The sequence below is a fragment of the Natator depressus genome, chromosome 13, assembly GCF_965152275.1.
Source record: "Natator depressus isolate rNatDep1 chromosome 13, rNatDep2.hap1, whole genome shotgun sequence".
NCBI classification, from domain to species: Eukaryota; Metazoa; Chordata; order Testudines; family Cheloniidae; genus Natator; species Natator depressus.
In genome coordinates this window covers 3541756-3559433 of record NC_134246.1, presented here as the reverse complement: position 1 = coordinate 3559433, position 17678 = coordinate 3541756, and the positions used below count along the sequence as shown (strand labels likewise).

General features: G+C 51.5%; 1 protein-coding gene across 2 annotated transcripts; it reads left to right on the top strand.

Moving 5' to 3' along the window:
- Positions 1 to 1613: 1613 nt before the first annotated feature.
- FKBP1A (FKBP prolyl isomerase 1A) lies at positions 1614 to 17319 on the top strand. Of its 2 annotated transcripts, XM_074969528.1 has the most exons (5): positions 1614 to 1746; positions 1861 to 1908; positions 12955 to 13067; positions 15686 to 15847; positions 16268 to 17319. In XM_074969528.1, the coding sequence occupies exons 1-4, from the start codon at positions 1641 to 1643 to the stop codon at positions 15812 to 15814; spliced, it is 396 nt and encodes a 131-aa protein (XP_074825629.1). In that variant the 5' UTR covers positions 1614 to 1640; the 3' UTR covers positions 15815 to 15847; positions 16268 to 17319. The 2 variants fall into 2 exon arrangements, with proteins under 2 accessions (XP_074825629.1, XP_074825630.1); XM_074969529.1 differs by lacking the exons at positions 1614 to 1746; positions 1861 to 1908 and adding an exon at positions 10589 to 10616.
- Positions 17320 to 17678: the final 359 nt, after the last annotated feature.

Here is a 17678-nt window from a genome sequence, read left to right as displayed (position 1 = left end):
CCACGAGGGAGAAAGGATCCTCCTGTGGTTAAACAGCAGGAGATCTGGACCATCACTATTCTGCAGGTTATTTATGTGACCTCTCTGTGGCATGGTTTCACCATCTGTCAACAAAGATGGTAACACTTCCTACCTTATAGGGAAGCTGGGCAGTTAAAATGACTAAAGTGTGCAAGGTGCTCATATATCTGAGTGATGAGTGTCATGAAAATACTTATAAATAAACAGCCCTTCCTGCATCCTCACTCCCATTTACCAATGTGGGGAAGGTGAACACTACAGACTTCCAGGCAGATCGCTGCTGTCCCCTTAGACAGAGATAATAATCAGCAGTGAGATGAGAGCGCTCCTTCCTATTTCCATCTTGGATTTGGGCTTACCACCTTCCCTCTGCTGGCACGAGTCTGGTGGAAGTAGGGGAGACATCAATCTAGCAAATAATAGAATGGGTGTGTGTGAATTGAAATGAAATATTTCTACAGTTAAGAGCAAAGCAAACCAGGAATGCTGGAGTTTGAATATCTTTTTTTCTAAAAGATTTGAGCAATGAAGTGCAATTAAAATCCTGTGTCCCAGCCTCTTATCAATTATGTCATGCATCTCCGCTTGTTTTGCATTTTAATGCCACCTGCTGACAGTGTTTGCTTTCTGAATGCTCTTCCCTGTCCGTGAAGCATCCCTGCTCACTTTGCAAAAGTCAAATTCCTCCACTTCAGATGAGGAAATAAGACTTCTAAATAGACATAATCCAAAGCCACCAATGCAAAGCCACTCCTGGGTGCCGAAGAGATTTTTGGATAAAACAAAAAGCAAAGGAGTACTTGTGGCACCTTAGAGACTAACCAATTTATTTGAGCATGAGCTTTCGTGAGCTACAGCTCGCTTCATCGGATGCATTCAGTGGAAAATACTTCCGATGCAGTGAGCTGTAGCTCACGAAAACTTATGCTCAAATAAATTGGTTAGTCTCTAAGGTGCCACAAATCCTCCTGTTCTTTTTGCAAATACAGACAAACACGGCTACTACTCTGAAACTTGGATAAAACAGTTGCTCACGTAATGGGGGGAAAGCGCCCTTGAATGCAGCGTTCAAAGCCTGAGGGCTCGTCTCCAGGTACAGAGCTACAGCCCTGATGCAGCGGCTGTGCCCTGTAGCGCTTTAGTGAAGCTGCCCCCGACCCGCACTGGGAGGCGAGCTCATGGGGCTCGATGGACAGTCTTACCCGCCTGCTCTCCGCAGCGAGCCCGGCCTGGGGCGATCGGGGCGCGGGGCGCTACCTCGAGCTTCCCAAGCCCCAGCTCCTGGAGTCATGTGACTGCAGCGCCCCGGCTTCTCGCCTAGGGTCTCTTTCCTCTTCCCCTGGCGGGGGGGGGAGGGGAGGGAAGCGCGCTGGGACACGTGCCCGGCGCGGCAGAGGCTCCGCTCAGGGGGCGCCCGGTTTCCATAGCAACGATCCCGGCGCGCCCTGTGGGGCCAAGATGGCCGCCGTGCGGGGGCCCGACGCGGCTCCGCGCGCAGGGGGCTGGAGGAGGGGCACTTCGCGCAAGATGGCCGCCGCCTCCGCGCAGGGCGGGGCCTCTCTAGGCGGCGAGCTCTCTATGGCGGCGGCGGCGGGCGGGCCGGGCCGAGGGGGCTGCGCATGCGCACGCGGTCTCCTCCTGAGCGGAGCGCGGCGGCTGCGGGCTCGGGCGGCGGCTGGGGCAGCGGGATGGGTGTGCACGTGGAGACCATCGCCCCCGGAGACGGTGAGGGGCGCCCGGGCCCGCCGCCCCCCCCCCCCAACACCGGGGAATCCCCTGCCTCGCCCCATTTCCCCCGCCCGGTCCCGGCGCTCACGGTCTCTCTGTCTCTCCCCGCAGGGCGGACCTTCCCCAAGCGCGGGCAGACCTGCGTGGTGCACTACACGGGTGAGTCCCGCCGCGGGGGGAGGCTGTGCCCCGGGGGGGGGTTCGGGGGGGTAGTGCCCTCCGGGATGGGGGCCGTGCCCCGGGGGGAGGCTGTACCCTGTGGGGGGGGTGTCTGTGGGAGGCTGTGCCCGGTAGGCTGTGCCCTGGGGGATGGGGTCGGGGGGGGTAGTGCCCTGTAGGCTGTGCCCTGGGAGGCTGGGGGGGCTGTTCTGGGGGGGGGGTGACCTACAGGCTGTGCCCCGTGGCGGGTCGTGCTGTACAGGCTGTGCCCTGTGGGGTGGGGACTCAGCTCTGCATCGTGGGGTGGAGGGGCTCCAAGCATTTGATGGAGCTGGGGGGGGCACTAGGGTGTGTGGCTTGTGGGGGAGGGGGTATCGGATGGGACTTTGCGCCCCCCCCCAAAGTAAGGGGGGGCGGGAAGGGACATGGAGGTCACCATTGTGGATAGGCTGGGGGGGCAGTTCGTTGGTCAGGTCTTGCAACTGGTTTATGCGAGGCAACGAAGAGACCTGGCACAGAAGGAGCCTTTCCTTGGGTACTTGCCCCCCCTAAGTGCTGAGACCAACCCGCAAGAGCTGAGAGCAGACACCCCCCCCACCCCCGCGACTGGGATATACGTTTACGGGGTAACTGTTCACTGCAGCACTTGAATGAGCATCTGCTTTGTAGCCCTGTGTTCGGGCCGTCCCCTGCAGGCTGTGTAACTTGAAAGCTCTTTCGCACGCAATATTCTGCTAGGGATCTTCTCACTTGGTTCTTTGCTGTGTCTTTTCTCTAGAGACAGGCGCATTTAGCCGCTCCATGCTTGGATGTAGGTCAAATAGGAGGCACTTTGGTGAAATTTCTGGGTGTTCTGCTGTTTGGTTGGGTCTGTGGTCTGGCAGGAGGCCTTGCAAGCAACTTGCCTCATTCTCTTTCCCTAATGTTTCCAGTGTTCTACCCTTCTCAGTCCAGAAGTCTGTTCCCTTTGGTGGTGGAAAAGGGATAAGCATGTGGGATGGTGGTGTGGAGTCCAAATGCTGTGTGCTGTGGGTCCATCTATATTACAAGTGTCAGGAACCTGATTGTAATAGGATTCCAACTTCAGTGTAGGCAGGACTATAATGCGGTCAGTGTCTTGGTGCTGTCCAAAGATTCAGCCACAGTAGAAGGGGAAGGTCATGGAACAGTGTTTTAACTGGGTCCCAAGACACAATTGTATTAGTGTAGAGTATAAGTGCCCTGAAGTGGTTGGCACAAGAAGTCAGAGGTAGTTCTCTGTTTTGGAGAATCCTTTCCGTGAAGGTGCTGTTCATTCTGTGCTCTGCTCAGGTTATTATCTCTCTCCCCATAAATTCTTGACTAAACCTAGCTGTAAGTCTTCCTGACAAGCTATTAAAAAAATTAAAACTGTGTAGAAGGGTTGGGCCTGCTGCTCTTTGGCTCAGAAATATCTGAGCCATCTAACCTTTCTCCACATCCGCACGCCCTGTAGTGACGAATGTTCTTGTTCCTGTCCAATCCTCATTCTTTCCCTGTTACCTTTTAACACTCTCCATGATGTAACATTGTGCCTCTGCTGGGACAAGCAAAGAGCCTATTTTACCCTCTTTGGAGATATCTTTGCCCTCCTGGTTTGAAGCTGGATTGGCTGTGATGTAAAGTGGCACACCAGCTCAGTCAACCTGCAGCTCTCAATTCTAGGATCAGCTCTGTAGCTGTAAAGAGGTGCAGTGGGAGATGCCAGCTGTCATTTGGTGAGCGATGGATGTTTTATGACTTGGTTGCCCGTCTCTGTTCTGGCACGCCAAGTGTAGGACTCCCAGCTCATGGCCATTCATAGTGGTCATTTCAAGGTCTTTCTAAGGTACATATTGCTATAGCTTAGCCTATTAGCACTGTCTTCAGTAACTTGGTCACTTTTAAGATAAATAATCCCAGATAGTTCTCCCCTGTCTCCAATGCTCCAAACTCTGCTCTTCCTCCTGTCCTGAGGAAGGAGGGGAGGTAGCAGTCTCCTGGGGCTGCCATTGTTTGAAGAAGAGCCACTGTCGGGATGGGGTGAGGAACGCCTGGTTCCATCTCCCTCCCCCAAGCTGTGGAGCCTTGCCCCTTACAGCCCAGTCCCATGGTGGTGATAGGGGGAGGGGAAGGTTCCAGGGTACGGTGAGGCTAGATCTCTGTGCATGCTCCTGCAGGGCTGATGGCTCACAACCAGACCATCTGCTTCTCCTTCCTTCCCTACTAACCTTTTAATTAGGGGCGGGGTGGGGGAGAGGAAATGGGGCTGCCGCTTTGCTGGCAGCCCCATTTCCTCTGCCAGTGCAAGAACAAAGGGACGGCTGGCAGGCGGTCAAGTGGCTCTCGGTGGGCCAGCTTTGCTGCATGCCAGCCCTCCGAACTCCCCAGCAGCATCTCCTCTCCCATCCCTATTGCTAGCCTTTACTGGCTTTGAGGCAGCACAGATTCTTAACTCCTCCCCACAGATCCATTCAGGGGGAGTTGTCAAGTGTTTCCTTCCCATCCCATCCCCGCTACAGATCTCAGGCTACTTTCGAAGCAGCAGCCTGTCTTCAGTGCTACCTCCCACCCCCGCTTATATTCTAATGGCTCTTGGCCCTAGAGATGGGTTGGTGAGTGAGTGAGTGTTGGGGCTGAGGGTTTGCTCTGAATTTTGTGGTTCCTTTTAGGTTGCATCCCCCAACTTCCTTGAGAGAACGGCAGCTCAGCAGTGAGAGACCCTGGGACCATGCCAGCAAAACTCTCCAATCTGCATAGTGGCTGTTGGCTCTAATACACCGCCCCCCCCCCCCCCCCCCGTACATGTGAGAGTTGGGCATGTAAAGAGCAGGATGAGTCAAGGTCTGTTGTGCAGATTGGAGAGGGGATTTATGTCCTAAATAAATGTTTGAGGCATGCACAGCTCAACTCCCCTGTCCCGCTGGCTATTTAGTAACATCCTGGAATCTAGAACAGCATAAATGAGAGCACTGATTTGGAGTGCATTGTATGCTATTCCCAAAAGGTACCTTAAAGGCACAGATATGGGATTAATCCCCAAATCACAATTGTCTGGGGTGCAAACAGCTTCTACTCTTCTCAATGAAGGAATTTCTGGTCCCAAGGCTGCATACTTTAAATGTAGCTTTCTGTAATGGCTCACAATTACTATATGGTAATGCAGATCTTATTTAATTCAGCTTCATTAAGTTATAGTTTTGGAGTCATTTGATTAGAAAGTTATTTTTTATTAAATATTATCTACTTCTGAAACCATTATTTCAACATAATTAAATGGGGATCTTTGAGAACGGTCTATTTAATAGTATCAATGTACCTATTATGTTGAATTTTCAAAGCTAGAGAAGCTCAGGATCTCTTGCATGGATGTGACTAGCAAGAGCAAAGCAGCTTAGCTTAGCTTAGCTGGGTGCAGGTAAACCACAGCGCTCCTGTTTCTCTGTCCTATTTGGTTTCATTTTAACACATTTGGTTCTCGAACGCGGTAACTTAGGTAAAAAGCACGTATTGCATTTGCCAGCAGTCTGTGGGGGAGTCTCTCTAGGCTGCCGCTTAGTAAGTGTGTGTTCAGGATGTTGCTCTACCTGTTCTTTAGCATAGAATGTGTGTCCTGCACGTGTGGCTGGGGTGGTAGAGGGCTCTGATCCCCAGGGTGGCTGACCCAGCACATCCACAAGTGTCATTTTATAAAATCAGTCAAACTGAGCGTTCATGAAAGATTTACATCCTGGTAGCCTGGTATCTCTAATCCGCAGTGTCTGTATTTGTGGGCCAGAGCGGCCGTGTTCCCCTGAGCTTCCCTACTGTGGTACCTTGACCCTCTTCCACAGGGACCACCTCTAGCAGAAAGAGGATGTTCTTGGCTGAGTGCCCATTTTGGCTTTCACCATAGACACCCATCCACCAGGAAGTAGACTTGGAGCCAACTCAAATATGTAATTGATCAAAATCAGCCACTCTATTGTGGGGTAATCAGTATTGTGCCTGTCCTTAAAAATGGGGCAGGGTGATCCTGGCAATTAGACCAACCTTGAAGCTAGGAAAGCATGCTAGACCAACCAGTACTGTGTGTGTAATGGGAAGTTGTCTCTCCAACCTGTGAGGATTCTTTGAGGGGTTAGTAATGCAGTGGCTAAGGAGCTCTGCTGGATAGAACACATTTGGGTTTTCAAAAAAGCCTTTGATAAAGTCTGTTACAAAAGGCTATTAAGGAAACTAAGTCGAGGGTAAAGTTCTCTCATGTATTAGAAACTGGTTAAGAGAAAATAGTGGGATTGAATAGCCACTTCTGAACGGGGAAGTAGGTTAATTGTGAGGAGTCCAAAGGATCCATGCTAGGGCTGGTTACTAATGATCTGGAGTGGGGGGAAGAGTAGGATGGCAAAGCGTACCGAGGCTGCAGTTATTTAGTTCAGTTGAGGCTCGAGGGGATATTGAAGAGCCACAGAAAGAGCTAATGTAGGTGGGAGATTGGGTAACGTGATGGAAGTATTTACATGGGGCTTCTCATTGTGGTGTCTGCACTCCAGTCTTCTGGCTGGCAGTGGTAGGCGGAGGAAGTTCCTGCTTGCTGAGGGTCATCTGGGTGAGGGCTGGAAGGTGAAGTTCAGTGGCGGCAAATGCAGGATGTGGGACACTGGACGGAAGAGTGCGGGGGGAAGGGAGATGTAGGTGTCACTGTGGCCAGCTCAGTGAAAATACTTGCTGCACAGTGGCACTGAGAAAGAGGCAATCGGGTGTGAGACTGCACTGAGGAAAGGACGATATCCCCAGGCTGTTGTGGAAGTTGGTGGTAGCCTCGCCTGGAATACCACGATCAGTTTGGATCATCCCCATCTCTACAGCACGTGGCAGAAATTAGAAAAGGTCAAGGGAAGGGCAGTGAATGTGGAAAAGGCTCTGTAGGAAGAGTCTAGAAACATGAGCACTGGTTAACTTAGAGGGGAGGTTAATCAAATAGTGTCTCTTAATTAATAGCACCCCACTGACCTCCTTAGGAGTTCGTTTGAAGGTGTTAGAATCTGTCCATGTAGGCTGTAAAGTGTTTGGGGCAGCGCCTGGCACAGTGGGTCGCTGATCCGTGATTGGGACCCCGAGGTGCTGCCATAAATACAAAGCATGACTGTTGCCTGTAGTTAGGAAGAGATTTCCCTCATAGGCATGTTATTACATAACTGTCGATTGTGGGGTTTAACACCTTCCTTTAGCATCTGGCATTGGTCACTGGCAGGATGCTGGACTCTCTGACTTCAGGTATGGCTGCTGTTATACACAGGCTACTCTGTTGGTCACTGCTGAGCCAGATTTATTTTATCTGACCTAGAGTTGGAAGGTTTCTTGCCCCTTTACCAGTCATCAGGAAATGCAGCTGGCCTGGCCGAGGTGTCTATCTTAGGGTTTTAGGATGATTCTGTTCATACCTCCCACAATAAACAGTGCTAGTGCAGGAAGGTTCTTTGTTTTCCATGCCATTTCTCGCAGCCTCTTCTCCACTGAGGGCTCCGTCTACCTGCTTTTCCGTTTAGGAGATGGAGGGGCCTGAAGCTGCTGGTTCATCCAGGGGGCAGGCAGATTTCAGGCCATCCCTCTTCCAGCACTACTGACCAAGAGGGCAGGGTGCTGTGCAGGGGAGCTGTAGCTGGCTTGCAGATTGAATCTTGGGCCTCCTGAGCAAAGCGTAGCAGGGAACTGCCAAGTGTGTGCTGTCTGCCGTTCTTGAAGCGGAGCCAAGTGCTGTTCAAAGCGGGCTGTGCTCTGGTGCTGGAGGTAGATTGCTTTCTGGATTACATGCCCCGCAGTACTAGTACAATGCCTTCTCTTTCGCATTGCACAGCAAACATAACCTGGTCGGTGAACCTTAAACTTCCTGTTGGCTTGGTTTTGCTGTCAGCAATTCATGCCATTATCTCAGAGATCAGGCCTCCAAAGAGGAATTGGTATGAGACTCCACATCCTTAATCTATAAATCCTTAACAACATGGGAACTGCCTGCCTGAGTGAATGCCTCTTGCCCTGGGCCAGGCAGCCACACTTGGTCCATGGAGGTGCCTGGGCTGGAGCTGCCGGCAGGTCTGTTCTCTGTGGGGGTCCCTCACCTTTGGAGCTCACTACACCCTCCACTCTGACATAGCCCAAAGCTGTTGAATTGCAGGGCATTCTGCAGGGCTCATCTCTTTTTGAGGGGGAGGGGCTCTTGAAGAAGGGAACCTTGCATGAGAGGCGATGCTAAGGGAGGGTGGGACACTCATCCTCCTGTCTCCCTTGCAGCTGATTTTGGTCTGTGGTTGTTTCTAAAGGTGTGTAGACCTCAGCTAGCAACATGGTTTGCAGTAACAGTAACATGCCAGATGCAGCACGTTATCCTCTTGCTCAAGGGGCCGAATGAGAAACATCAAGTCCAAAGCTAGAAAAACCCACTACAGGAGCAAACACAAAAGGCACAGGAAGCCAAGCTCTGCCCGCTGGGGTTGGGAGGCAACATCCCAGTGGGCAGCCTGGCTCTCTCCCACCCCGGCCATCTCAGCTGCTGGCGAGCAAAGGAGGGGGCTGGGGTTTCCACCATGGTGCTTTCCTGTTTGTGGGCTCCATTTCAGCCTCTGATTAGTTGGTGTCTTGATGCTTTGCCTCTAGCCACTGGAAGGGAAGGGTCTCTGGTCCCAGAGCATCTGAAGAAAAGGAGTAGCTGCCTTTGCTAGTCTACCCCTCTCTTTCTAGATGGTCCTCCGCTCTGCATAACTCCAGGACCTGCTAGAGCTTTCCCAATCAGCTGCAGTGTGGAAGTGACTTGATTTTTGACAGTTTCACAGCTGCCCAGAGGCTTCCAAAGAGCGTCTGTGAAACTGACTAGCATCCTGTTCATTTCCCTCTGCCCCATGCCACAAATGTGAGCAGAGGCACTGGAGCCATGCATTTGCAGACTCAGGAAAACGCTTCATCGGGTCATATTTGGAAAGTTAAGGTCTTCAGGGCTGGGGCCACATTTCGCTGGGCACTGCCTGTTACAGCGATGCCCTGAACCTGACTGGGGCCTCTTACATAGTTTAAATTCTGCAGGAAATTGGATGCCTTGGTGTCCCCCCCACCCCACACATTGGCCAGGCCAGGCAGGACAGGAAGCTGTTCACTGGTGCATGGACTCCGAGTGCTGGCCTGGTCGTGGTGCATTGTACCTGAATGTACGGGGGTGGGGGTAGGCGCAAGGTTAGGGAATAGTTTCTCCCTTTACTTGGCTACAATTTTCAGTTGGCTTGTGGGAGTGTCTGCTGATCTGCTCCCTAGCACTAACATCGTACCCAGGCCATGTGATGCTCAGCTCTGTACCGAGGTCACAGGTGTAGGGGAGAGGAAATCAGTGACCTTAGTGCCATCCCTCACGCTGTAGGAATGCACGCCACCAGGGCCGGGTGCTAAAATGAGGCTGCAGGGGAGAAGAAATGAATAGCGTGAGGGGCTCCTGCACTACACCCATCATTAATAGAATGATGATAATTGTGGGAGGAAAGAGGACCTGGGGGTGGGAGTGTTAATCAGTGAGAGGGAAAGTTCCCTCCCTCGCTCTCCTCTTCGCTCCTTGCTTCAGCCGGTTTCAGCACCTCCCTGTCAAGCATTGTGTTCTGCTCCAGGAAAGGAAGCCCTGGAAGAGAACACCATGGTGGTGGAGAGGGGAAGATAGCGAAGCACTGTCCAGCCTGACCCTGTAAAACTACCGGTCTTCTGCTCCCTGCGTTGGAGCGGCACCCAGTTTGTGGCTCAAAGGATTGTGGGATTTGGGCAAGTCGCAGCAGCCAGTGGCTGGTTTGTCGATCCCAGGTGGAGAAGGCTGAGAACTGAGAGGGATTGTGTCCCTGATAAAAGCAAGCAGTAACTACTAGCTCGTTGTTCCCTGGGCTAGGACAGTGTTTGGCTTGGTAGGGCTATGCTGGTGCTGACTCGCTGAGCCAGGGACCTCGGAGTTGAATTCTTTGGTGCAATGGAGCTGCTTTCCAGGCATTGGGCACATTAGCAATATTTGAAAGCTTATTCCTGTAAACGAACAAAAGTCCAGCAAACACGTGCCTGCCTGGAGGTAGGCTGGAGCGCTAGCGGGTGACCCGAATGGAGCTGGACAGCACCATGTGATAACTCTGCTTACTGCAGTTAGTTCTTCTCTGACACCCAGCGAGATACTGAGTTCCTCAGCCTGGCAGCACTTAGTGCCGGCTCTCTGTACTCGCAGACAATCCCCATTATCGGCAGGCTCGCCTACGCTCTCCACGGGGAGCGCCATTGCGGATCCTGGGGTGCTGCAAGCTAGAACGGGGGCCGGGCGCTTGGTGCTTCGGTTTTTTCACTATTGTAAGGCAATGGTAATTACAGCACTTTGGGAGGTACTCTGGGAATGTTCTGTAATGGATTTACAATAATGGTCTCCACACAGCAATGCGCTCCAGCCTGTTGTTAAATCTGCACCACGCAGTGCGGTGCTGGCCATCTCACATGGGTTATAAAGCGTGTGGATGGCTGTAGGGCAGATTTCACTTTGTGTACCTGGCTTTGGAATTATTTTGCCTTTCAAATGTGATCTGCTGGCGCCGAGTCTTTAGTCTCGGAAAGGCAGGCTGTGCTGGCTGAGCATTGCTGGCGAGCGGTGAGGGTTTTAGTATCTATACCCCTCAGGAATGCTGGTTGGATAGCAGCAAGGGCTGACTGACGAGCAGGGATCCCACCCGGTGAGTGTGGTGTTAGCCGTTCTGTCGCATTGTTGTTTTGACACAGCCAGTCAGTGACAGCTGATTTGAGCGACTGCACATAAAAATCATTCATGGATTGATCTGTCAAGGAGCAGCTCATCTAGTCAGCATTGTTTAGGGCGATTTCCTGGGCTGCTTGCATCTCCCTTCACTGGTGTATTCACACATGCGAGGAACTTCAGTGGTTACTGCTCCCCCAGCACGAGGCTGTGTCTGTTCCCTTTATTGCTCCTCTAGAATCGGATCTACTCGGACCCATATCCTTGGCCCTCCCACCCACTTCCTATTTGGTTATGGCCCTAGACACTCCGGCTGCTGTGATAACACAGCCTGAAGTAAGATGTAACTTGTTGTTCTCCCCATGCACACAGTGCATTTTGTCCTCTTGCCTGCGGGCAGTGACTCACTGTCTGCCCTGATTAGGGGAAATCTCTCTGGACCGTTCTCTGCTGGACGAGACAACAGATTTATTTTTCCAAGAGTAAAACGGCTTCCAGTGGGGCAAACAGATGCTTGTTTTTGAAGAACTGGGGAAAAGAGAAGTGTGGGTATTGTAGTTAATCATTATACTCCTGGTTGCTCTTCAGCCTGTTTGCAGTAGCTAACTAGCCTGTTCCAGTCTGGTGCCTCTGGGTGTTGATTTCACAGTGACCTGCTGTTAGCCGGATCTAGGGCTCCTGTAGAAAGGAGACCCATCCCTGGGCTAAAGCGCCTCAGGTATCCATTGTAGCAAACTGCTAGTGTGACCCTTTAGTTCTGCTTACAGACCCGCTCCATTGCCCTGCTTCGGGTTAGTGAAATCGTGTGCACCTTGAGCCCATAGTTCTGTGGCTGTTCTAGGAAGCCCCATGGCTTGGATTTCTTGTGTTGGTGGGTTCCCAGCTCAGTTCCCCTTGGAACTGGCTAGACTGTCATCTGGCTGCCTCCGGCCATGTGTGGAGGGTTAGAGGAATGTGTGGGATGAGGACAAAGCCAATAAAATGCGATGCTGACTCCACGAGAACACCCGGTGGCGCAGAGATCACTTTTGATACATTGTGTTCCCCAGGCTCCTCTCGTGTGTGCATTCCCCAAAGGGTTTATCCCCGGGTTGGCTGTTTGTGTAAGAAACTTTGCCACTGGACAAGCTCTGCTGCTTGTATAAGGCAGTGAAAGCTCCCAAGTTTCCCCAAGAAGGTCACGGAAACTCCAAGGAGCAAGGGAGGGAACTGCTAGAAGAGAGGAAATTCCTCCTTTGCTTGTGTTCAGGAACTATATTTAGCCCCGAGGATGTTAACCTTGCTTTATGCAATGTACCAATGCGCTCACTGTAGTAAGGGCTAGGTCCAGGGCTCCCTTAGAAGATGTGCGTATTCTGCACCTAGCATAACATGTCCCTGATTCTGGCTGCAGCTTGTGGGTTCTTCGGCGCTCAAATCCAAACTAAAACAAGCCTGGGGATCCAGGAGAAACGCCTTGATGCGAGAGCCTCCGTTACAGCTTCTAGCAGCAGACCAGCGTGGGTGTGCTGTTCCGTGTTGGTTCTTTAAAAGCCCTGCCATCTCCCCCTTGTCTGGGTGGGGCTAATAGCGCAGGAGCCAGAAATCCTGTCGTTCACTGCACAGTTTTTTTCAGCTTTGCGTGCCTGGTTGGCATGGCAATTGGTGGTTGCAGATCTGTGGGCATAAGCGAGAGGGGAGATTTCTCTGTGCTCCTACAGAATAAGTGGGGATTTTGACCTTGTGAAGAGCAAGGTGCAATCAGGCCAGCAAGAACAATGGTGTGGTCTGATGTGTGACATGACCCATCAAGAAGCCCCAGGAGATGGAAGGGCTCTCCTCTCTCCCCACTATCATTGTTGTTCCCATCTTTCTTCTGGGTTTCTGAGGCTTGCACGTGGCCTGACATGTTAGGAAGCTGCTCCTGACACAGGAGGAAGTGATAAATTCACCTGTTTTATCTGAACGTTTCTTCTCTCCATGACCTTAGCTTCTCCCCTGGCATTGCCAGCTAGAGAAGACGTAGCATCTGGAGTTGCATTCGATTCCTTGGGTCCAGCTGCAAGTGGTGTTTGGTGGGGACGTCTTCCCTCTGGGAGCTCTGCGATCTGGGCTGTACATCCCATGGTGGCACCTGTATTTGAAAAGCCACCCCCCTGGAGGCCAGTAACTGACCTCTTCTGGGAGCCCTCCCTGATGCCATGACTGCAACATTTGGCATCGGTGTCTGGTAGCCAGGACCCTGCTGTTCCACATGGGTGTTCAGACTGCACATTGGTCTGATGGGGCGTGGGGTCTTTTTCCAGGCTGCATGTTTGATGTATTGCTTCTCTTTTCAGGTATGCTGGAGGATGGGAAAAAGTTTGATTCCTCCCGCGACAGGAACAAGCCATTCAAGTTTGTGATGGGCAAGCAGGAGGTGATCCGCGGCTGGGAAGAAGGGGTCGCGCAGGTGTGTTGCTGTATCCCTCCGTGTCTGTTGTGAGGGCTGTTTGGAGATGAGCAGCTGAGGATCGGAGACGTGGGAGAGACTCATGCTTGCAGCATGTGCTGTTCTCTTCTTTTCCCCCGATCCAGGATTTTAAGTGTGGGAGTAAATGTCACCTTCTGCCTCACCGCCTCCTGGATCTGATGAGCTCAGTGGGGTTGGGCTGCCAAGCCCTTTAGTGGGACACTAGAGTATCAGTGACTCAATAGGTGCCATCTCTCCTGCTGATTCTGCACTGAACTAATGTCCCAGCACTGTGCTGGGACCCTCTATCTCTCCGATGAGACAGACCCAAAGTGGGGCTACCATCTCCCGTGCTGTCCCTCGTGCTTGGGAAGAGCTACCTGTAAACATCTGCAAAATCATTGTCCACCATCAAATGTCTCCTTAAAACTCTTCTTTGCTATGGTGCCTACAAAACCTGGACAGTGGCTGGCTGCTGGTGTGCTCAGACCACTGCCTGTCACACTGACCTATAGTGCCTCACTGTTTTCCTTGGGGCTCCCCCTGTATGTCTGTATCCATCTGGCATCTCATTGTATGCTTAGATTGTCAGCCCTGTGGGGCAGGGGCCATCTGTTGGTTCTGTTTGTACAGCGCCTAGGACAGTGGAGTCCTGGTCTGTGATGAGGGCTCCTAGATGCTAGATAGTCAATAAATGTGTCCCTGGAAAGTGGAGCCCAAGGCTCGCTGTAGGCGTGACAGTGCAAACTGTATTGTCTTGGCCAAATTCCAGTTTGGGTTCCTGGGCTCTGCCCTGCCCCCTTTGAGACCCTGCAGTTTCAGTAGAACGTGGATACTTACTTCCCATTGATCCTGACTGCAGGGCTCACACTTCACCTTGTGTGTAGCAGTCCCTGCATAAGACAGAGCGGGCCAGTATCTTGAGGAAATAGTCTGTGAGCTCCCCTTCTCGCAGCTCCTATGAAGGGCATCTCCTATTCTGCTTCCTCTCCTGAGTGCATTGCCTTAACCGGGATCTAAAAATAGGCCGTGTAGCCGATATTCAGTGTGTGCCCTTTGCTTTCCTCTTTCAAATGCTCTTCCGGCTTCCTGCGCCTCCTGTTGCATTCCCTGTGTCTGTGGCCTTGGGTCTTGCTCCTGTTCCAGGGTGTGTAACTCAGATTTGCATCCATTTCACTGTCAGTCTTCTGTCTTTCTGTAATGGTCTGTGTCAGTCTGCCCTGTTCTTTTGTCATCTCCTCCGAGTTTGACAGTCTCTGCACTGCTCTCCTTTCCCCGTCCAGCTGTGCCAGCACACGTAGCCCGAAGAATGATGGTATTTTGTAAAGCACCAAAGAGATTTAGGCACCAAACTCCCATTGACTTTCACTAGCAGCTGGGTGCCTAACTCGCTTGGGTTCTCTGGAAAATCTCACCCCAAGTACCTTCCACTGATGTGATGAGCAGGAATGTGTGCTGGGGTGGGGCTTCCAGGGCATCTGTGGCTTGGAGGTGAAACAGGAGTGCCTTTGTGGCTGTTGTCCTAACATGTCCGTGCCTAGGCAGGGGTGACAGGAGGAATCTAAGTCAAGTCAGAGGTTTTCCCCCAGTCTCATTCTTCTTACTTCTGGCTTTCCGCTGTGCTTTTCAGAGTGCTCGTGGGTGGAACACTGAGCTATCTCAGCTCAGAGTGGGTGGCACAGCAGGCTTCATTAGCTGCCTTTGTCCACACAGCACATGTGCGAGTCCCCGTGTCTTTGGTTGATGTCCCACGCAGCATGCCTGTAACCCAGCCCCTGATCAGAGCAGAACGGCTGTCGGCTGTCATGCTGGTTGAGTCAGGCACTTGGGTACAGGTGCATATCTCCTCCATGGTTTATGCCAACCCTCTGCAGAACTGTGGAGCCTGGCATCCAACTTGCGCTATCTGAGGCTATGGGTCTTTGACTAACCGGAGAATGGAGCATCTGCCATGATGCTGAAGTACCTTGGGCAGAAAGGTTAGTGCCCATAGCTAATGTATTCCCTTCTTGCAAGAATCGTGGGTGCATTAACTCTGAATGAGGAGATTCCCATGTGCATCTGTGATCTAGTCTAAATGGAATTAGTTCCCACACAGTCACCTCCTAGATCCATCAGTAGGAGCAAGATGGAATCTGAGTGCTCACCGAAGGTAAGTGACTTCTCCTCCTCCTTTGTCTTCAGGAATAACCTGAGGAGGATGATGGGCTGCATTGCAAGGGCTAATTATTATTATCTGTGTTACCCTAGTGCCCAGGAGTCGTAGTCATGAACAGGTGCTGGTCCATGCACTAGGTGATGTACAAACCCCAAACAAAAGGTAGCCTCTGCCCCATAGAGCTTGCAACCAAAGAATAAGACAAGATAACAGAGACAGACAGACAGGAGAATACAAGGAAACAATGAGACTTTGTCAGCGTGACGGGCAGCGGTCTGAGCACATGAGCAGCCTGAGCGTGGTCATTGTTCTGTTTGGTCACTGCATGACGTCTCCTCTGGTGGGCAGAATGCCTGCGTGCTATAGCTGCCCCGGCTAGAACATGCTTTGCGCTGTCGAGGTGCCTTCGCCTGGTTTGGGGTTTTGCATTCAGCTGACTTCGTTCTGTCTCTTTCCACAGATGAGTGTTGGGCAGAGAGCAAAGATGATCATCTCTCCAGATTACGCCTACGGTTCTACTGGCCACCCCGGCATCATCCCCCCAAATGCCACGCTAATTTTTGATGTGGAGCTTATGAAATTGGAATGACAGGAGGCCCCTTCCTCAACTCCCTGTTTTTGGGTAGGTGAGGGCCAGGAACTGCCTGGTGATGCCAGTGGGAAAAGCCACTTGAGCGGCATGTTCCACAGCTGACTCTGCGTGTCTCTGAGGAGGGGAAGTAGCATCAGTCGGAAGTGTGTGGGGAGGAGGGGAAGGTGTTGCCTGTAACAGGGTTTAAGGAAAGTAGACTCAGCCGGCTTGTGGGTAGGGATTTGGGTGGCTTGGCCTACTCCGAGGTTTTGTGCTGCAGGTGCAGGAGGCAATTGCAAAAGCTGAACATACATCAGCATGCGCCAGCTCTGGTAATAACCGGGCTGTGATGGTTTTGTCTTCAAGTCCCCTCACGTACCCCAGTTGCTCCCTCCAGGGGTCTTGGGACTCAGAGTTGGGCTCCCCCTGCAGCCTACTTTGATGCATTGGCTCCTCTTCTCTCTCCAACAGGTTTGGCACATGGAGGAATCCAGAATCTCAGCTTCAAGAAAAATGCACATGACTCTGTATGGAGCTTTTCCTGATATTCCACTACACTCATTGTATAACCCTGTACCCTGATTGAATGTGTCTGATCACTCAGCTTTGCTTCTGACTCCTCCTTGCATTGTGGTTTTATGTCTTTTAAACTATACGCCGTAAACCTCACCTTTTTGGGGGTCAAACTCCTAATCTTATTTTTGTTCTGGGTATAGATTCAGTTGTGTATGATCAAGCGTTTACCAGTAAGTACACTGATGGGTTAATCTTAGATAGGAATTGTTTGAACAAAGAAACCTGTTAATTTTTTGGATGCAAATATCGATTGTGTATTAAAAAAAACAAATTGCGGCTGCTCCAAAAGCCATAGCTATCGAGGAGCTATCGAGGGCTGATTGAATCTGGAAAGCAGAGTAGTTCTAGGCTAATGTATTTGTTCCCTTGGCTGAAACTGGGCCCCCGGGAGCGACTAGCTTCCCCCTTCCCATCTGCCTTGTGGAAGGACCGTTTCAACGCGATATTGCTGCCCCAGCAGTATTTTTACTCCAGGGTGGCTGGGGCTGCCCTTACAGCTGCCCCCATCGCTACCTGTTGACTTTTCCATCTCTTGGTTATTTTCCCTTGGATTTCAAGGACCTTTTTATCTTTAGCCATCAAAGCTCCGCAACTACCTAAATTCAAGAACTTGAATTGAACTTTTTAAATTGAAGGTGCTGTTTATGGGGGAGGGAGGAGATACAAAAAGAAACCAGCCCACAAGAGAAAACCCAAACCCCAGTCGCCGTCATTACGACTTAGACCTGAGTGTTCTCTACCAAAACTTGATGCTGGTCATCACAGCTTGCAGCAGTCTCCTGTATGATGCACAGCTCCTGCTCCACTGATGTCATTCCCACTCGCCTGCCTCTGCCCTGTGTAGTGATTTTTGGTAAGAGAAATCGCCACCATCACGTCCTCCTCCACCACATTAAAGTATCCCGTTTTATTATTGCAATAAAATGCTTTATGCTGGCTTTTCTCAACTCCTGTGTCGGAGGTTTTTTGCTCGCCTCTCTGCCACTTAGCCCGGCTGGCTGACAGCGTGCTGACACGGAAGCTGCAGGGAGGAGGCAGCAGATCTGTGCGGACACACAACTACCTTGGTTGTCTGAGGAGTGCAAAGACTTGTACAGGTGTGCCAGCTCTCTCCAGAGCAAGGCATTTGACTTCGGTATCTCGGCCCTTTAGGCTCAGAGAGGCTGAGAACTTGCCTTCAGGCTCTTAGACTCCTTGAGCGTGTCAGTGACAGGGCGGCCTGCCTAAGTTCACATAATTGCATTACCATAAAGCTATTAAAGGTATCACCTTGCAGGCGTTAGCAGGGTGAATTGCCTTCACCTAA

Bases quoted from the DNA above. Each gene is read 5' to 3' on its own strand.
- FKBP1A (XM_074969528.1), top strand. From the start codon at position 1,641: ATGCGCACGCGGTCTCCTCCTGAGCGGAGCGCGGCGGCTGCGGGCTCG. The intron at 1,747-1,860 runs GTGAGGGGCGCC...CTCTCCCCGCAG, and splicing joins GACCATCGCCCCCGGAGACG to GGCGGACCTTCCCCAAGCGC. The intron at 13,068-15,685 runs GTGTGTTGCTGT...CTCTTTCCACAG, and splicing joins GGGAAGAAGGGGTCGCGCAG to ATGAGTGTTGGGCAGAGAGC.